Consider the following 18,872-nt stretch of genomic DNA (forward strand, 5'->3'; position numbering starts at 1 on the left):
AATAACATAAGCCCTGAATCTTAGTTCTTATTTAAGAGATGCATCATTTACAGATATATAAGCTCCATGAGGACAAGAGGGAATTTTGTTTTATTCACAGATCTCTCTCCAGCTCTTAGACTAGTGCCTGGATCATAGTAGGTGCTCAGTAAATACATTTTGAATAAATAATTGTGATTTGAGAGTTAATTTTTATGTAACACCAAATAAAACATAAATGCAACTTGAATGTTTATTACCCAGGTGATAATTATGAGACTTTAAAAAATTTCATTGCTAATTTGTTATTTCTGTTTCTTCTTTTTAAATACTTTATGCTGTCCAGTATGGAAGCCACAGCCCCATATGTCCATTTTTTCACTTGAAATGTAGCTAATAGGAATTGAGATGTACTGTAAGTGTAAATTACATACTGGGTTTCAAAGACTCAATACCAAAATACGTAAACTAGCTTATTCATTTTTTTATATTGATTACCTTTTGAAATGACAGTATTATGCATTTATTGGTTTAAATAGAAATTGGTAAAATGGATTTCACTCTTTTGGTCTACTATTAAAATGTAGCTACTAGAAAACTAAAAATTACATGTAATAGCTCGCATTTGTGGCCCATTGAACAGTGTTCATCTAGACATAGAAAATCTAGATATTGAGTGTAGACGAGAGGGAAGCTTTCAAAATAGGGCTTTGAATGAATATCTTTTATAGAAACACAAAATTATACAATGCAGCTGCGACTTGGGAAAGTGGGCATTCAGATGGTCTTGATCAAATTTAAAAAAGGACCAAAACAAATTAATTAGATTAGCTCAAATCAGAAATATGAAATGCAGCTACCAGATGGATTCCTGGCATAGTTGCCAGCTGGGTCTTGAGGTCAGAAAAGGGGCAGGAAGGCGTTGGTGGCTGTCCCAGTGAGCGGTCACTAATGGCAGACTGCAAAGCCAGTTTTTGAACTTCTCTGCCTGGACCTTACCTGAGCATGGTTGTAGTTGTGCTGAGCGACATGCTTAGTTGATACCATATAATGCTGGCGTTTTTCAAACGTCTGGGAGATGGACACTTAGTAGAAGGGCGTAGGGAACAGGAAGAGGAGCACAGCCAAGGGTCAGTATGGGTACTCTCAGGCAGGGCTGTTTTTCCCTACTCATGCGCATAGGCAACTTGTCCCTCTTCTGAATCTTAAGCTGATAAAAAGTCAGCACCAACTTCATCGCCACTTCTCCAAGCTTGATCTGGCTCTGCCTCTGCCTCTGGGCTCAGTGGGCTTGCAAGAGAAGGTCACCAGTGGGCTAAGCCATCCACTCCCTCTGGGCTCACTTTTACCTGGAGCTGGCCTGGAGCCCCATCGAGTCAGTAGCATTTCTTCCCATAACAGTTGGCGGACCCTGGAGGATGAAGCTGCTCCCCAGGACACATATGTAGACGTTACTTTCCTTAAACTAATTTGAAAGGTTATTTTGGTAAGTGGTTGGGCTGCATGGCTGGTTTAAGCTATTATCAAGTCCATTCCAGTATTTATTTCTTTGAAAGTTAGAATGAGCCTTGAATAAATGATGACTGACTGCTTAGCCTTCTTAGGAGTGTATTTAAGAATATTTGTTGCAACTGGCACTGGAGATGTCTACTTCTCTTTATTTTGGATTTTAAAATAGTTGTATAGTAAAGCAGCATGTTTTCAGTAAAATAGCTTTCATGCTCACCTTATTTTCACCCATCTGACCTCTGTATTTGGAGAAAGTAGATCAGAAAATTCATGGCAGTTAGCGGCAGAGTGAAGAGACCTTTGACTTTAGTTGACAGCTGTCACCTGAAAACTACAGGCCTGGAGACCCTCTCAGGTGTTATGTCTGTAGTTCTGACAGTGAACAGGAATGTTGTTTACATTTTCTGTAAGCAAAATTCTCCCCTTGTTAGGAATGTGTTAGAATACGGCAGGCAGAAACAGAATTTTTATGTGTCTTACTGGTAAGTTCTCAGGAGTGTTGGTTAGCCCATTGTTCATTCCCATGCTCTTATGGAAGGGTGTCAGTAGAATTTATGACTGAGCCTGTTTTTATCATCACTTTGGAAATTCTTCAACAAGATATTGTTTTTTTCAAGTGAGCTAGTATCACACAATGCTTAATGTCCTTATAAAAGAGAAAAAAATGAGTTAAATTCCAAAGATGTTTAAGATTTCAGTCATTTTCTCTATATGAATTAGGTCTTTATTAGGCCGTTGATTTAATTAGTGCTCAACAAAAACACTTTCCTGTTTAGATTGTCAAAGCATTCTTTAAATTAGTTATTTTAATCTGACACAGGATCTGTTAGGAAGAGTTTGAATAAGATGCAGCATGTTACATAGTGTACACAGTGCGCTGGAAGCACGTAGGGTGCGAACACAAGTGCCTGCCAACTTGTCTCCCTTCCTGCTTAGGTCCTGCCTTGTCCCAAAAGGACTTAAGGCAATGGTGAGGAGAGCATATTTTGAACTTTATTCTGTTAAAATAATTTTCAGTTTTGGAGAAAGTTGTATTTCTAGTTATGAGAATAGTTGGTGTCCACAAAGTATCCACTCAACTAGTTTTCTCTGAGTGGTCACGTGGGATTCTGGTCCACCAGAGCCCAGCATGCCTGCGGGTGAATAATGAGCCTGGTGATTGGGCTGCTCTGTGTCAGTGCAGACTGGGACCATGGTAGGCTCAGAGCCATGAGTGAAATTGGTCGTCTTGGACAATGAAAGCTTTTCTTTTAGTTTCTTTCTGAATCTTGTATATTTCTGCCATTAAACATAATGAAATTATGAATTTATTGTACTGTTCTCAAGGTTGCTTTTCAACATCATTATGAACACTTTCTTGTTAGATGCCTCTGTTGCAGTTACATAGTTGTATCTGGGCTGTAAATATCTAATTTGTATGAAATGACCGATTTTGGTATTTGTATAATCCTCTAGTCAATTTAACTAAGTTGAGCTTTTCACAGCCCTTGGTGCTGCTGTTGCTCATCTGATTACACCGCTCAGGGGAATAAGGTTAAGGGCGGGCTGTTGGTAACCAGAGCATTTCCAGGGCTTTAGTTCAGCAGATGAGCTGCTTGGCTATATTCATACATCTGCTTGCCTGCTGTGGCAGCTGCTGCTGCTTCATGTTGTGTTCTTTTGTTCTGTTTCATCCAAGAATGGAACGCTAGGAAGTGTAGTGAATGGATTAATTTAAGGTTAAGGTTAGTGTTTTGCTTGCTTTCTAAGTAACCGATCATAATGATGCTTCTGGTAGAAGCCAATGAGTTTCTCTTAAAGTGAACTAAATTTATAAAATACAGCTCAGCGAGGGAGCTAGATTCGTATTGTTGATGGGGACCAAATTCAGATGTACAAAATACTGGCAGTTTTTATCACTGGATCCTAATTCTTTGTTTTCTTCCTTCTTCTCCCCCACCCCAAACTCCCTTCCAGGACCTATATCCAGACTTTGCCTGACACTGCAGGGTCCAAGAGAATTAAAGAAATACGGAATGACATGAAGAAGATTAGTTAAGGATTATAGGCTTTGAGGGCAAACACCTCAGTGAAGTGAAGCACAGGCAAGCTCCTGAGCTGTGGTTTGGAGGAGCCGTGTGTTGGAAGAAGATGGCAGATCCAGGAATGATGAGTCTTTTTGGCGAGGATGGGAATATTTTCAGTGAAGGTCTTGAAGGCCTCGGAGAATGTGGTTACCCGGAAAATCCAGTAAATCCTATGGGTCAGCAAATGCCAATAGACCAAGGCTTTGCCTCTTTACAGCCATCCCTTCATCATCCTTCAACTAATCAAAATCAAACAAAGCTGACACATTTTGATCACTATAATCAGTATGAACAACAAAAGATGCATCTGATGGATCAGCCGAACAGAATGATGAGCAGCACCCCTGGGAACGGACTCGCGTCTCCGCACTCGCAGTATCACACCCCTCCCGTTCCTCAGGTGCCCCATGGTGGCAGTGGTGGCGGTCAGATGGGTGTCTACCCTGGCATGCAGAATGAGAGGCATGGGCAATCCTTTGTGGACAGCAGCTCCATGTGGGGCCCCAGGGCTGTTCAGGTACCAGACCAGATACGAGCCCCCTACCAGCAGCAGCAGCCACAGCCGCAGCCACCGCAGCCGGCTCCGTCGGGGCCCCCTGCACAGGGCCACCCTCAGCACATGCAGCAGATGGGCAGCTATATGGCACGTGGGGATTTTTCCATGCAGCAGCATGGTCAGCCACAGCAGAGGATGAGCCAGTTTTCCCAAGGCCAAGAGGGCCTCAATCAGGGAAATCCTTTTATTGCCACCTCAGGACCTGGCCACTTGTCCCACGTGCCCCAGCAGAGTCCCAGCATGGCACCTTCCTTGCGTCACTCGGTGCAGCAGTTCCATCACCACCCCTCTACTGCTCTCCATGGAGAATCCGTTGCCCACAGTCCCAGATTCTCCCCGAATCCTCCCCAACAAGGGGCTGTTAGGCCACAAACCCTTAACTTTAGTTCTCGGAGCCAGACAGTCCCCTCTCCTACTATAAACAACTCAGGGCAGTATTCTCGATATCCTTACAGTAACCTAAATCAGGGATTAGTTAACAATACAGGGATGAATCAAAATTTAGGCCTTACAAATAATACTCCAATGAATCAGTCCGTACCAAGATACCCCAATGCTGTAGGATTCCCATCAAACAGTGGTCAAGGACTAATGCACCAGCAGCCCATCCACCCCAGTGGCTCACTTAACCAAATGAACACACAAACTATGCATCCTTCACAGCCTCAGGGAACTTATGCCTCTCCACCTCCCATGTCACCCATGAAAGCAATGAGTAATCCAGCAGGCACTCCTCCTCCACAAGTCAGGCCGGGAAGTGCTGGGATACCAATGGAAGTTGGCAGTTATCCAAATATGCCCCATCCTCAGCCATCTCACCAGCCCCCTGGTGCCATGGGAATCGGACAGAGGAATATGGGCCCCAGAAACATGCAGCAGTCTCGTCCATTTATAGGCATGTCCTCGGCACCAAGGGAATTGACTGGGCACATGAGGCCAAATGGTTGTCCTGGTGTTGGCCTTGGAGACCCACAAGCAATCCAGGAACGACTGATACCTGGCCAACAACATCCTGGTCAACAGCCATCTTTTCAGCAGTTGCCAACCTGTCCTCCACTGCAGCCTCACCCGGGCTTGCACCACCAGTCTTCACCTCCACACCCTCATCACCAGCCTTGGGCACAGCTCCACCCATCACCCCAGAACACCCCGCAGAAAGTGCCTGTGCATCAGGTAAGGGGACACAGAGCCTGCCTCTGCATTGCAATGTGAAATTCAACATGGCTAACTTGTCTGATCGAATTTTTCTTTAAACTCTATGAAAAGCTTTTTCATTATGAGTGCCTTAATTTTTATTTGTTATTGGCTTATGCATTTATTTTATTCAGGCATCAATCTCCCTGTCCCAGGGATTGTGCTAGATGTTAAGGATATGTAGATAACTAAGACTGGGTCCCTGCTGACAAGGAGCTGGGTCACCGCTAGCAGGGAGATGGACAGAGGACTCAGAATGCTCACGAGACAAACGCTTTTGTTTCCTTTTCTGAATTCTTCTTTATTCTTTCTCTTTCTTTGTGTGTGTGTGTGTGTTTTAAAAATACACTGACACTTGGTTTCTAGCAAAGATTTATGCGTGTGTGGTAGTCTCCTCCATCTCTCCTTTTATATTGTGATATTTTTCTTGGGAAGCTGCAAATCGTATACTTCTGTGATACTTATTTTACTAACTGTTGACTTTGTTAGTATGAGTTTTAATTGCAAACTGTAGAAAATCACAGTAAATGATAATTCACAGAAGATGTTTGGTCTCTAAAAGATTTGGATACCCAGAACTGAAGTAGGGAATCTTCCTTTTTTGTAAGCTGACGTTTTTGTTATCATTCAGAATTTATAAAAGAACAGATTTAAGTTTATCATATTCACAAAGACATCTTTCCATTATAAATTTTGTTGTTTATGCCCTAGGTCTGTGAAAGATAAATTAATGCCTGTGTATACAGATTATTCTTAGTGCTATTCAAAAATATATACTGATTATCTACCAGAATTGCAACTCTGTTTTTGGGGTGCACAGTAGCTGATTTTAGAGCTATAAAGCATAGTACTTGTTTTGATGGACTTATTATCAATTTTGGGGAAATAAGACTTGCATGTGAAAATACAGAGGAGTGAGAGACCAGGCATGATTATGTGACAAATGTCCAGAGAGAGGAAATAACCTGTAGTTGAGGGTGCTTGGAATTTGGCTAGGCCTTACCCAGGGGAGGTGAACCCAGGTCAGCAGTTGAGACTGGGGGATGGTTTGCTAAACAAGGGCACAGGAAGTCAAGCTTGCTGCAGGGAATAGGTTGGAAAGTATCAGTCAGGGCCAGATTTTTGTGATCTTGGATTCCTTTTTAAGGAATTTGGACTTAAATGGGGAGGGAGCCAGTGATATTGATTAGACAGTCCACAGGACAGATGGAGAAGGAGAAGATGAAGTGTGAACCTGTTTTCTAGGCCTTTGAGGACAGTTTGGACCAGAAGGGTCAAAGTGGGAGCAGAAGGCATTGAAGCAGTGTTGAAAGTAAAAGGGTTTAGTCAGTAAACAAAGCCACCCAGGGCATCTCAGAGCAGCATTTTTTTTTTTTAGTGGTGATAATTGTCTTCTATGCTTTTTGTCAGTTCATTAAAAAAAAGAAAAAAAAAGTATTTTAGGCCAGGCACAGTGGCTCATGCCTGCAATCCCAGCACTCTGGGAGGCCGAGGCAGACAGATCATCTGAGATCAGGAGTTCAATGCCAAACTGGCCAACATGGTGAAACCCCGTCTCTATTAAAAAATACAAAAAATTAGTTGGGCATGGTGGTGCATGCCTGTAGTCCCAGCTGCTTGGGAGGCTGAGGCAAGAGAGTCGCTTGAACCTGGGAGGTGGATGTTGCAGTGAGCTGAGATTGTGCCACTGCACTCCAGCCTGGGCAATAGAGCGAGACTCCATCTTTAAAAAAAATTTTTTTTTGTTTTTTAATTTTAGATTCACGCAGGCATTTAATACAGAGGCTCTGAAGCTTCGTCCTAAGCTGGGCTGAGGGAGTGGAGGTCAGGAAGACTCCTGGGACCACAGGACAAGTAGTGGCTTCAGGGAAGCTGCCCTGAGCCGGTGGGCAGGGCAGCTTCCCTGAAGACCTTGGTGATCCTCATATAACCACCCTTGGTGATTCTTATATAACCTCAGGGCAGAACGCCTCTCCTCAAAGCGGACCAAAAGTACTGTCTCTGAGGCCAGCAGACCTGGGTGGCTTTTAGGACAGAAATGAATGTGACTTAGTTTTTAGGAATTATTATTTTCTTATTCCCTGGAAAGTTTCTTACTAAGCAAGGGATATTTTAGAGCAGTGGTTTCTCAGACTTCTCATTCCGGCATCCTCTGTCTTCACCGGAGGGTGAGCACAGTTTGGAAGACCCCCTGTGATTATAATCTGATCCCTGGATGAGAATTGTTGCTCTCCTCCAGCTTTCCTGGGTTTTAAGAGTACAGATGCCTCAGTGGGCATTTCAGAGGACATGTGTGAGTCTGTGGCGTTTGAATCCTTGACGAGTGGAGGCTCCATGCCTGCTGTGTCTGGTGCTAGACTTCAGGAGAGCCCACATGCATTCCCTCCTTCTTTGAATGCGTCATTATAGGCAAACTCAGGACCTTTACAGGGATGTAAACTAGGACATTTGAGGTATTTTCATTCTAAGTACAATTATGTTTTCCATTTTGCTCATTGATTATTTGCTTTCTTATTTCTGCTTAACTTTGCATCCTCTTCAGATTTTGAAACACTCAGTTTTGAACATAAGGCTAGGGAGGTGTGAAGTCTCAGGCACAGAACATAGACTTTAAAGTTAGAAAGATATGTGGACCCTAGCTCTATTGCTTATTAACCTGGTGATCTTAGGCAAAGGATTTAACTTCTCTTTACCTCAGATTTTTCATTAGTTAAGCAGGAAAAATAGCACCCAGCACAAAGGGTGTTAGATTAAGTGGGCTTAACATATACCGAGTGCCTAGTATAATGTCCACTCCATGGTATATATGTTAATTCTCCTCTAATTTTAGCTTCTGATCTCCTGAAGTGCAAACCTTGCTACATAATTATGTCATTTCCCATGTAGATACAATGTAAAATTAACTTTATTTATTATTTTTTGAGATGAAGTCTTACTCTTTTGCCAGGCTGGAGTCAGTGGCGCAATCTTGGCTCACTGCAACCTCTGCCTCCCAGGTTCAAGCGATTCTCCTGCCTCAGGCTCCTGAGTGGCTGGGACTACAGGCGCGCACCACCGTGCCTGGCTAATTTTTGTATTTTTAGTGGAAACGAGGTTTCACCAAAATTAACTTTATTTTTAAGGATAGGTTAAATATTATGTAATACAGCCTTAGTTATGAAATAACTAAATTTGATTTGTGCAAATATTATCCCCCTTTTAGACTGTGTTGCCACATGTGAGGAGGATAATAATATGGGTAATTCAAAATACTATCCTATATCTTTAAAATCTCTCTCTCTGAATGATTGACATTCTACCCTAGGAAATATTTTTATTTAATTATGTTTTGCTTTAGAGCTACTAAAATTATTTTGCATTTTATATATGATGGAGTAGTGGCTCAATACTATACCAGGTATCAGGGAAGATACCAGATTAGGTTGAAATGTCCATTTAACTTGATAATGAAAATATCACATTCAGGTAGACTTAACTCTTCTTGAGTTTTTCGCTTTTTAAAAATAGAAATTATGTTCTTTATGTGTTTCCTGGCTTCTGAATGGATATTTTCTAGATTATGGAACACATTTAAGTATCTTTAAAGATAAGTTTAACTTTATACTGAAAAGTCAACAAAGAAAAATGTTAGAACAAAAAGGCCACAGTTCATCAGATCAAAATGTGAAAAATTACACATTTTGGTATATGGACATTTCTTTAATGGAAGTGCTAGACTTTCGATTATTTGATAAGATTTACAGGGAAGGGAAAAACCCTAGCTTATATTTCTTTTTCAATAGCTAATTAGAACAGTTTTTCTCAAACTTTTCATCTCAGACCTCTACACATTCTTAAAAATTACTGGGGACTCCAAAGAGTGTGTGTTAGCTATGTGAGTTATATGTATTGATATTTACTGTCTCAGAAAGTTTTAAGTTTTTTATTGTTTACCTATGTATTTATGTCTTTCTTTATTTTTGAGACGGAGTCTTACTCTTTCGCCCAGGCTAGAGGGCAGTGGCGCGTTCTTGGCTCACTGCAACCTCCTTCTCCCAGGTTCAAGCAATTCTCCTGCTCATACTCCCTAGTAGTTGGGATTACAGGCACCCGCCACCACGCCCAGCTTTTTTTTTTGTATTTTTAGTAGAGATGGGGTTTCACCATGTTGGCCAGGCTGGTCTCAAACTCCTGACCTCAGATGATCCACCCGCTGTGGCCTCCCAAAGTGCTGGGATTACAGGCATGAGCTACCCTGCCTGGCTAAAATATTGATGAAAGTTTAAAATATTGATTTGTTAATTATTTAAAAATAATAAACCATTATGTGTTAACATACATAATACTTTTTAAATGAAAGATAACTTTTTCAAAAATGAAAGATAAGTTTTCACAAGACAAAATTAGTGGCATTGTTTTATATTTATCAAATATTGATTTTCACATCTGCTTCTGAATGTAGTCTATGTGCTAGTCATAAGCCTCTGGACAAGTTTACAGCTTATTTGGAGAAAATGAGGATGAAAAAGCAAATAACATCTCAGGATCATGTAGAAATAGTTCTGGTCTCACAGACCCTACAGAAACCCTGGCCCACAATTTTAGAACCACTGGTATGAAGGAAAGAGTACAGGCTTTGGAGTCTGAGTTTTTGAATAGAAGCACTACCGCTTAACGTCACCACCTGACGTTAGTAAGGGTGTCAGGACTTCATTTCATTATCTCTGAAGTGAGGGATCATATGCCTTCCTGGTTAGAGGCTCAGTGAGATTAGTAGTCATGTCTTTTAAGTGCTTAACAGTGGGGACTCAAAAACAATACATCTAGCAAGTGTTCAGAATTGCCTGTTGCAGAGCTTTAAGAAGAATCTTACATATTTCAATGTCAAACATTTTCATAGTTGTTTGACTTTACATCCTTGGTTTTGGTGAACACTTATCAAATATTGAGGCTTCGTATGTGCTTTTCTTTGAGGGAGGGAGAACAATCTTGCTGTGTGAGCAGGAAGATGCAGGCAAGAATATGCCATGAAAAGCACACTGTAGAGATCAGCACTGATCTTTAAAGTCATTCTTAAAGTGGGCGAGGTGGGAGTCTGGGAGGGCTTTCTGGGGGCAGTGATGTCTTTGCTGAGATGTGAAGGATCAGTCTAAGTTGAGAGAAGGATGGATAAAGGAGGGAAAAGAGTTTAAGATTTAGGAAACAATGAGTGCAAAGATCAGAAAGCCCTTTGGGCCTTGAGTGTCCCTAGTATTGCTGAAATGTAGGTCTGGGGCTTAGTGGACAGAAAGCTGCATGGTCCCGGGCCCATGGCACTGGAGGGCACTAGGAGGTGTTTTCAGCATGGACACAGCACCATGGGGCTCTTTGCAGCACCCAGGAGTACGAAGAGGGTGGAGAGGGGGTGGAACCAAAAATGAAAGGTTTATCAGTACACTGTGAACATGGATGAGAACAATCTACAAGGAAGGCACAGAGCAACATTTTGTTCATTTGAAGAGCTTATCTAAAGAAAGACTAATTAAGTGGATTGTTCTTAAGGTTACAGGCAAGTCCCTGAGTTTCTGGATAGAATTTACACTGCACAGTCCATAGACGTGTCCCAGATCATGGATTATGCTCTTAAATGGAAAGTTCTAGTTGAATTTTTAGGATCTGCAACAAGGTGTCCTTAAAATAAGTTTATTTTGGATACATTTGTACCTTTTTCATTAATTTGGTCCTGAAATACAGTCATCATGAAACGGAAGTAGAAAAAAAATTTAAAGGCTACTAAGATTGAGGTGATAGGTAATAATTTCCCATCTCCTCATTTTCCCTTGAGATTAAAAAAAACCTGGAAGAATCAGTGGTACAATTTTTTTTTTTTTCAAAAAAAAAAAAAGCCTTTCAGGGAAAACCTTTTATTGGTAAATCTCAAGTAGCATCAATCTTATACTGAGATTCTTTAAGTTTACCCAGTAAATAAAGAATTACAAGGCCGGGCGTGGTGGCTCACGCCTGTAATCCCAGCACTTTGGGAGGTCGAGGTGGGTGGATCACAAGATCAGGAGTTCGAGACTAGTCTGGCCAACATAGTGAAACCCCGTCTCTATACTAAAGATACAAAAATTAGCCAGGCGTGGTGGTGCATGCCTGAAATCCCAGCTACTTGGGAGGCTGAAGCAGGAGAATCGCTTGAACCCGTGAGGCGGAGGTTGTGGTGAGCCAAGATCATGCCACTGCACTCCAGCCTGGGCAACAGAGCAAGACTCTGTATCAAAAAAAAAAAAAAAAAAAAAAGGAATTACAAATTACAGACATGGGCAGAGTAATTGGCAACTAAGTAAATTTATGGAAAAAGGTGGCTGTGTTTCTTAAGGATTACGTATGCAGATTGTAATCAGAAATAGACAAAAATACCTTTTTAATGGAGAGCAGATGTATTTTGTCAATACTACCTTTCTCACTTCTAAAGACATCTGGGAAAGATGGGAAAACAAAATGTCTCTAAAAAAAAATCAGCTTTTACCTAAGTGGTATTCAGGGGCTTTTGCAAGTATATGCACCTTCAGAAAACAGGCACCCAGGCTGGACCTCATTGGAGCAGGTTGCCCCGTCTGGTGCTCACAGAAGGAAGGCAAAAGAAATCACTGCTTTCTCACTTGCTGTGGCCCACTGCTAGTTCTTCATGACATCTTTAGTTAAGGCAAACCATCCAGCCTTTACTGGTCTCTCTTTCCTGGGCCATAGGTTGCTCTCAACAGCCTGTGGTTTCTCATGAAGACTCTTAAAGTATTTCTTTTGACTACTTCAATTTATATATACTACAGCTTATTGAGGAACCTGTCTGCGTTTTTCCTCAACATCCAACAAGCTGGTTTATCCCAGAGGTCAGAATTATACCAGGTGTCAAGTTAAAGCACAGGGAAAAATCTACTCCATCTGTCCTTTCACCCCATAGTCTGAAAGCATGAATGGCTGATAGCCTCGCCCCTTAGATGGCTTTTATTTTGTAAAAGAGTATTGTTTTATGTGACATCAAAAATTTTGTAGGTGATAAGAATTTAGTTTGTTAGTTTACCTTTGAAGCCTGGATATTAGGCCTCTGCTAGGTGTCCCAATTGATATTCTTAAAAGAAGCCACTTTTGGTGCTGCATTTTCATCTTGGTGTCTTAGGTACCTTCGTGAAAGGCAGTACCACATGAAAGAAATACTTATTTAGTGCCTGTTATGTGCCAAGGACTGTGTTAAGGAGAGATTGCTGGTATGGTGGAAGGCAGGGAGGAGACAGCAACCTCCACCGAGGTGGAAAGGGAATTTTGTTATTTAAGTATAACATTTCTGGCTGTCCTATCTTTGTGTACTTACTATGTTCTAGACCAGAACTGTCCAGTTATATGATGGGAGCTACAAATACAATGCATTTATGTTGATACAGATTTTCTGGTAACCACATTTTACCATTAAAGAAACTGGTAAAACTAATTTTAGTAATACATTTAATTAAACCAACATATCCAAGACATTTCAACATGTAGTCAGTATAAAAAATTGCTTGTGAGATATTTTACGCAAGAATTTAAAACCTGATATGTATTTTACACAGATTGCGTGAGCTGCATCTCAGTTGCTCAGTGACCACACATGGCTGGTGGCTGCATATTAAACAGCACATGCTAGACTCTTTCCCTATCAGTTGCTGCAAATTCTTTTTAAAAACAAGTCAGAGTATAAATAATTTTATTCACATGTAAATAAATGTAAAATTGTTAGTGTAATTATGACAGTCATCCTCCAAGACAGGTGTTACCCACCTTTGCTGTAAGGTTAAGGAAGTAGTAGTGGTGTTTTTAGGTATAATGAATAAATGCAGTACTAGGGGGTATGCCTGTGTTAGGGATATTAGTATCAGTTCTTGACAAGATACATTATTGAAGTTTGATTTCATTTGTTTGAGTTTCAAAGAAGGCTACATAAATGGTGTTTGTCCTGTGGGAAAAAATAGCGTGTTTGTCTGAAAGGTGGATTACAGACATTTTCAAGATTTTAGTTTTGAGTGGCGTTTGGATACTTCTGGTAGTTAATTCCTCACCTCTATCCCCTAGCTTTTTGCCTGTCTCTAATACAATTGCTTGTTTCTTCATGAAATTGACTCTCCAGGATAAGGGAAAAAGCCTTCATTTTTATTAATATGCATGATCCCCCCTCCCCATTTCTTTCACTTTTTTCTTCTGTGCTGCTTTTTTCTTCCCTGTTATAATAATCTTTCAGAAAGGCAGTCTCTGGTACAGCAGAGCAATAGTTGGCTGAGGAAGAAGAATTGGGAAGTGGGTTAGGGGGACAATTAAGGGAACAGCATTGTGAGAACTAATCTGGAGAATTTACCCTAGCCTTGACATCTTAATGTTATTTTCTATTCTTTGTAGTTACAGCTGTAAATCTATAGATAATCCTTAAGTAGCCATGCAGAGATGGCCCTGGTATTTCCTTTGTTGCTGAATGCAGCTCTTGTATCAGTGAAGAAAGTCAGTAGCAAACTTGTACTTGTCCTTTTGCCTTGTAAAACTTTAGTAGTTTATGGTGTGTCACCAGGAGTGAGGTTTTATTTTGTTTTTCCTTCACTTAGTGTAAAAAATGGAGGAGAACCTTCGAGGGCTAGGACATGATTGCAGGAGTGGTGGAGGGCTAGGACATGATTACAGGTGATGGAGAACTTGAAGTTGGCAAAATGCCAAGAAATTGACAGGGTTGCATTTGAAAAAGTCAACGTAGATACAGGACTACCTACATCATCTTGCTTGTTTTTTATCCTGGACAATTTCCAGGACGATGGGAGTGATGGCCAGGGAAGGCTGCAAGGCACTTCCTTACCTCTTATTTTAAAGATTGGATCAAAAACATGCCCTTTTGATGCTGTTTAATATTAATGAAGACTATAATATTTGTGATATTCTTTAAAGTGTATTTGTCCTGTTTTCCTCTACTGCTTTCTGTGTTTAGTTCTAAATCATTCTGTACCATAGGTTTCGGGAGTCCTAGACGTTAACCTTAACTATGTTAACTGTGTAATTTGGCTCACTGTGTGAAAGCAAAAAAACAATTGTTTTAGGGTGTAAGTAAGTGTTATTAATCTTAAAGAGTCTTTTTGTTTGTTTTGGCCATGGGTAGAAAGCATTGGAGAATATTGAGGAGGTGCAAGCAGTGGTGCTGGGAGACTGTGTGGAGGGTTTTTCGAATGGCAAGTGTTCTAGCTTAACTTATGCCTTTCCTGTCTAATCTATTCATAGACTGGCTGAAACAGGTTTGCAATATTAGCATAGGAATTCCACTCTCACCCATTTGGTAGGCTGTGAAGTGTTCTGGCCTCTTGCCAGCGGCTGCTCAGTTTAGGCAGTTGGGAGGTTGCAGGGTACATATCCTTTCTTGTGAACAGGCAAAGAACTTTAGATCATTCTTTTTCTGAAAACTTTTTGTTTTTTGAAGGTATGTATCTAAATGTGCTCTTTAATGAAAGGGGAGGGTATAGACTTAAAATTCTTATTGAATATAGAAATACTTGAAATTAAAGTTTGATTTTTAGATCATGTTTCTTGATGGACTCTTGTAACTTGAACATTTTCTTCCATTAAAAAACAATAATAGAAAATTGTGGGATTTTTGCAATTTGTGATGTGTTTGTTTTCACTGTTATTTTTAAAAACAAATCTAGCATGAAGAGATACCAAGTTTAACCACTTTGGAGTGTGCTAGAAATAAACTGTGGGGAACTAACTTGGAGAATTTACCTTGATCTTGACATCTTAATGTTACTCTCCATTCTCTGGAGTTACAGCTGTAAATCTGTAGATAATATCTAAGTAACCACAGGGAGAAATGGAACTGGGACAATAAATAAGTAGAATATGCTGACTTTGCTTTAAATTGGCCCATTAGTAAGCTAACTCCATTTTTGGCTGCTCAAATATGTCAGAGACATTTCCCTGAATGAGAGCTATTGAAATGCATGAAGACATCCCTTGGATTAAAGGAGATAAGTCAGAGTTTTTTAGGGAAAGTGTTTTATTTAAGTAAGATGCTAAGTAGTATTTCATTTTTGTCATCGATTTCTCTGAATGTTTTTTTCTGTTCACTTTAAATATATTTATCCAGACAGTGGGACATGTCAAGGGAGTAGTCATCTTCATACTGGAATAAGGTGCTGTGGGAACCCCTGTGCTCAGTGTCCTGCCTAACCTGACCTCTGATGCAACAACGTGTCTTTCTTACTTGAAAACCATGGTAGAAGACTTAGATCAAAGAAGGAAATAATTCAGTCTAATTTTGGAAAACATCTTTCCTTAGATGTGAGCTTAAGGCTTGCAGTTTTACTTTTTGCAAGAAAGTTCAAAACCAGTATTCACACATAAATAAGGTCTCTAAGCTAGGATATCATTGATGAAGAAAACAAACAACAACAGTAAGAGACTAGCCATTCATAGAATAAAAATGAGCCCAATAATAAGATCAGTTTTTTGTTTTGTTTTCTTTTGTTTTGTTTTCTTTTGAGATGGAGTCTTGCTCTGTCGCCCAGGAGATGGAGTTTGCAGTGGTGCGATCTTGGCTCACTGCAGACTCCATCTCCTGGGCTCAAGTGATCCTCCCACCTCATCCTCCAGAGTACCTGGGACTACAGTCGCCCACCACCGCACCTGGCTGATTTTTGTATTTTTAGTAGAGACGGGGTTTCACCATGTTGGCCAGGCTGGTCTCGAACTCCTTTCCTCAGGTGATCCACCTGCCTCAGCCTCCCAAAGTGCTGGGTTTACAGGTGTGAGCCACCGCGCCCTGCTGCAAATCATTAAATCAGTTTTAATAAGCTCCCCACATCAAAGAGCCATGTTAGATGCTAGAGTGGTATTTCATACTGAATATAAATTTAATTCCAAAGTAAGTAAATGCAAAGAGACAAGTGTCAGCTTATTTCTTTCATTTAATGTTTTCTCTGTCATTTTTTAAGCCTCTCACCCCTCCACTATTCTGTGTAGTGGTCACACACTAGGTGGAGCTGCCAGGACTCTGCCCCTCACTGCTAGCACAGGTTGCTGGGCAGGCAAGAGCACAGAGTTGTGAAGACCACAGGCTTCATATACACTGAGAACTCCATTTAAATGTGGCTCTTCCATTTTTTTCTTAAGTCATCTTAAATGATACATACTTAACTTCCCTAAACCTCAGTTTCTTGATACAGTGATTGTACCGATTACACAGAATTATGAGAATTAAATGAGATAATGACTGTAAAATTTTTAGCACAGCATGTGGCATGTGGTATATGCCCAATAAATGTTAAATATTTTTTATTTTAACTACTGTTGTAGTGATTATCAAAATGAGCTTTTGGAATTCTTTCTTTTTTCACTTTCTACTCTTTCACTTTGAAGTAGACTGACTTTCCCTTATTTTGGAAAACAGGACATCATCTATCAGTGCCTTAAAAATCAACTTACTAGATTCTCCATAAGGCAGACAAAAATTCATAATGTTTTGTAGGGGGGAGCAAAAATTACCATCACACTACTGTATTTCTTTTCAGTTGAATCTCTAGGAAATATTACTGTATATAAAATACTAGCTGCTTTCTAAGTGTTTCTTTCTAACTTCAACCAAGGTGAAAACCATCACTTAGTTTTCAGAAACTTCAAATGGCAGGTTAAGTTGACATCCTCTTTCATATTGCTAGGGATGGTCGCTGGTATTCCCTTTAGCATGCAAGAAGTTCACCCACTGACCTATAATATATATAGTTCTACATAGAGAAAGTTCAGTAGTACTAAGTCTTTGTTAAGTATAATTTTAAACTTACAAGTACCTTAAATCCAGTGATCCACTTCACGCCCTTGTTGTTACTAGCATCTTACCATGTTTTCATGGTGTGCTCTCCAAAACCCTGAGATGATCTTATACTTTAGTGGATGGGTTCCTGTTGACTGGCACTGAAGGCCCTGTTGTGAACTCAGTTGATTTATGAAGGCTATCCCACTTAAGATTTTTATAATGCTTCTTTATCCTAATCTGTTTTTTTTTCTTAAAAAGTAACTTCATAGGTTTTAAAGTGTGGAAGACACAAAAGAAAATTGAAAGGTTGGCTGCAGTGTAATTTAGTAGCTAAATTTTAAAAAATAAGAAGGCAGTTCACATTTTTCAAATAAGTAAGGAAGGTTTACATTTTTGGAGACAGTTTTTATCCATAAAAAACATTTATGGGCAGCACTGTAACACCATTGCCATTTTTTTTTAGAATTTACTATTTAGAGCGAGAAGAGACTTGTGTAAGAATTGAGCTTGGAGCCAGGTTTTCTCTGCAAGAAAGAGTGGTTCTGTCTTTGCTCAAATTTAAATATAGGGAGAAGACCCTTTTGTTTATTATCTTCCAACTTTATACACTATAGTTTTTAAATACTTTTAACAATATTTTAATGTATTTTTAAATAAAAATATTGGTAAAAATGAGATTGAAAAAAGTAAACAGAAAACCTATTTATCTAATGTCCATCAGTTGTAATATGTTTACTAAATATTGTGTATATTTTTATATGTATTTTATTGAATTGTAATCTATATACAATCTGTGTATTAAATGAAATGTTTCCTGAATTTTATACTATAGAGTGGTTGCAATCCAGGCTGTCATATATGTTCAGTCAACTCAAGGTTTAAGGAAAGAAAACCCTTTTAAATATAACCGTGTACTGAAATTTATCAGAAAGTATCTAGGATTTTCCAAGTTATTTTTTAAAGAAGGTTTGCCGTGTACTTTGATATCATGCTAATAATGAGTGTTTGTAGAAAATATATAACCTAGTACTGTCCATGATCTTTCTGTCATGATGAAAATGTTCTATATTTGCTCAGTCCAATATGGTAGCCACTAGCCACAAATGGCTACTGTACCCTTGAAATGGGGCTAGTGAGGCTGAAGAACTGAAATTTTAATTTTATTTGATTTTAATTTAAATAGCCATGAGGCTAGTGACTTTCATATAGGACCACTGAAGTATAACCACACAAGCCAAATTATTTCAAGTATCAGAAAATAAGATGTAGAGCACAATTAAAAATAGAAAGGAGAGTTTTTTGTTGCATATGTAGCCAGTGTAAGCTTTGTGTTTCCACTTTTATTCTCTCTCACCTCTTAATAGGTGGCCCTGAAACCATGGGTATCTCGTGTCTTTGGCCTTGTGATGTAGTGATAGGATATAGTCATCTATACATGGTAAATGCTGACATAAGTCACTTCATTATTTTTTGGAATAAATTTTTGCTGGGTATCAGCCAATTGTTAAACACAGCATATTGTTTTAACTAATGCAAGTATAGCATCTTGTTTTATGGTATAAGTGATATTTTAGAAAGTTGTTAATCCCAAAAAAGTCCCTGTCACAAATGCTTCATATAAAATATTTAAGGCCAGGCACGGTGGTGTGCACCTGTAGCCCAGCTATCTGGGGGGCTGAGGCAGGAGGATTGCTTGAGCCCAGGAGTTTGAGGAGGTTACAGTGTGCCATAATTGTACCTGTGAATAGCCACTGCACTCCCGCCTGGGCAGCATAGTGAGACTGTCTCTTTT

General features: G+C 39.8%; 1 protein-coding gene across 9 annotated transcripts in view; it reads left to right on the top strand.

Moving 5' to 3' along the window:
* Positions 1-18,872, top strand: part of CHD7 (chromodomain helicase DNA binding protein 7) — a 191,267-nt gene that overhangs the window by 59,391 nt on the left and 113,004 nt on the right. For all 9 annotated transcript variants that reach the window (XM_063817126.1, XM_063817130.1, XM_016959510.4 and 6 more), the window contains exon 2: positions 3,445-5,283. In XM_063817126.1, the coding sequence (XP_063673196.1) occupies positions 3,619-5,283 (1,665 nt within the window). In that variant the 5' untranslated portion in view covers positions 3,445-3,618. The remainder of the gene's footprint in view (positions 1-3,444; positions 5,284-18,872) is intronic.

The sequence above is a fragment of the Pan troglodytes genome, chromosome 7, assembly GCF_028858775.2.
Source record: "Pan troglodytes isolate AG18354 chromosome 7, NHGRI_mPanTro3-v2.0_pri, whole genome shotgun sequence".
NCBI lineage: Eukaryota > Metazoa > Chordata > Mammalia > Primates > Hominidae > Pan > Pan troglodytes.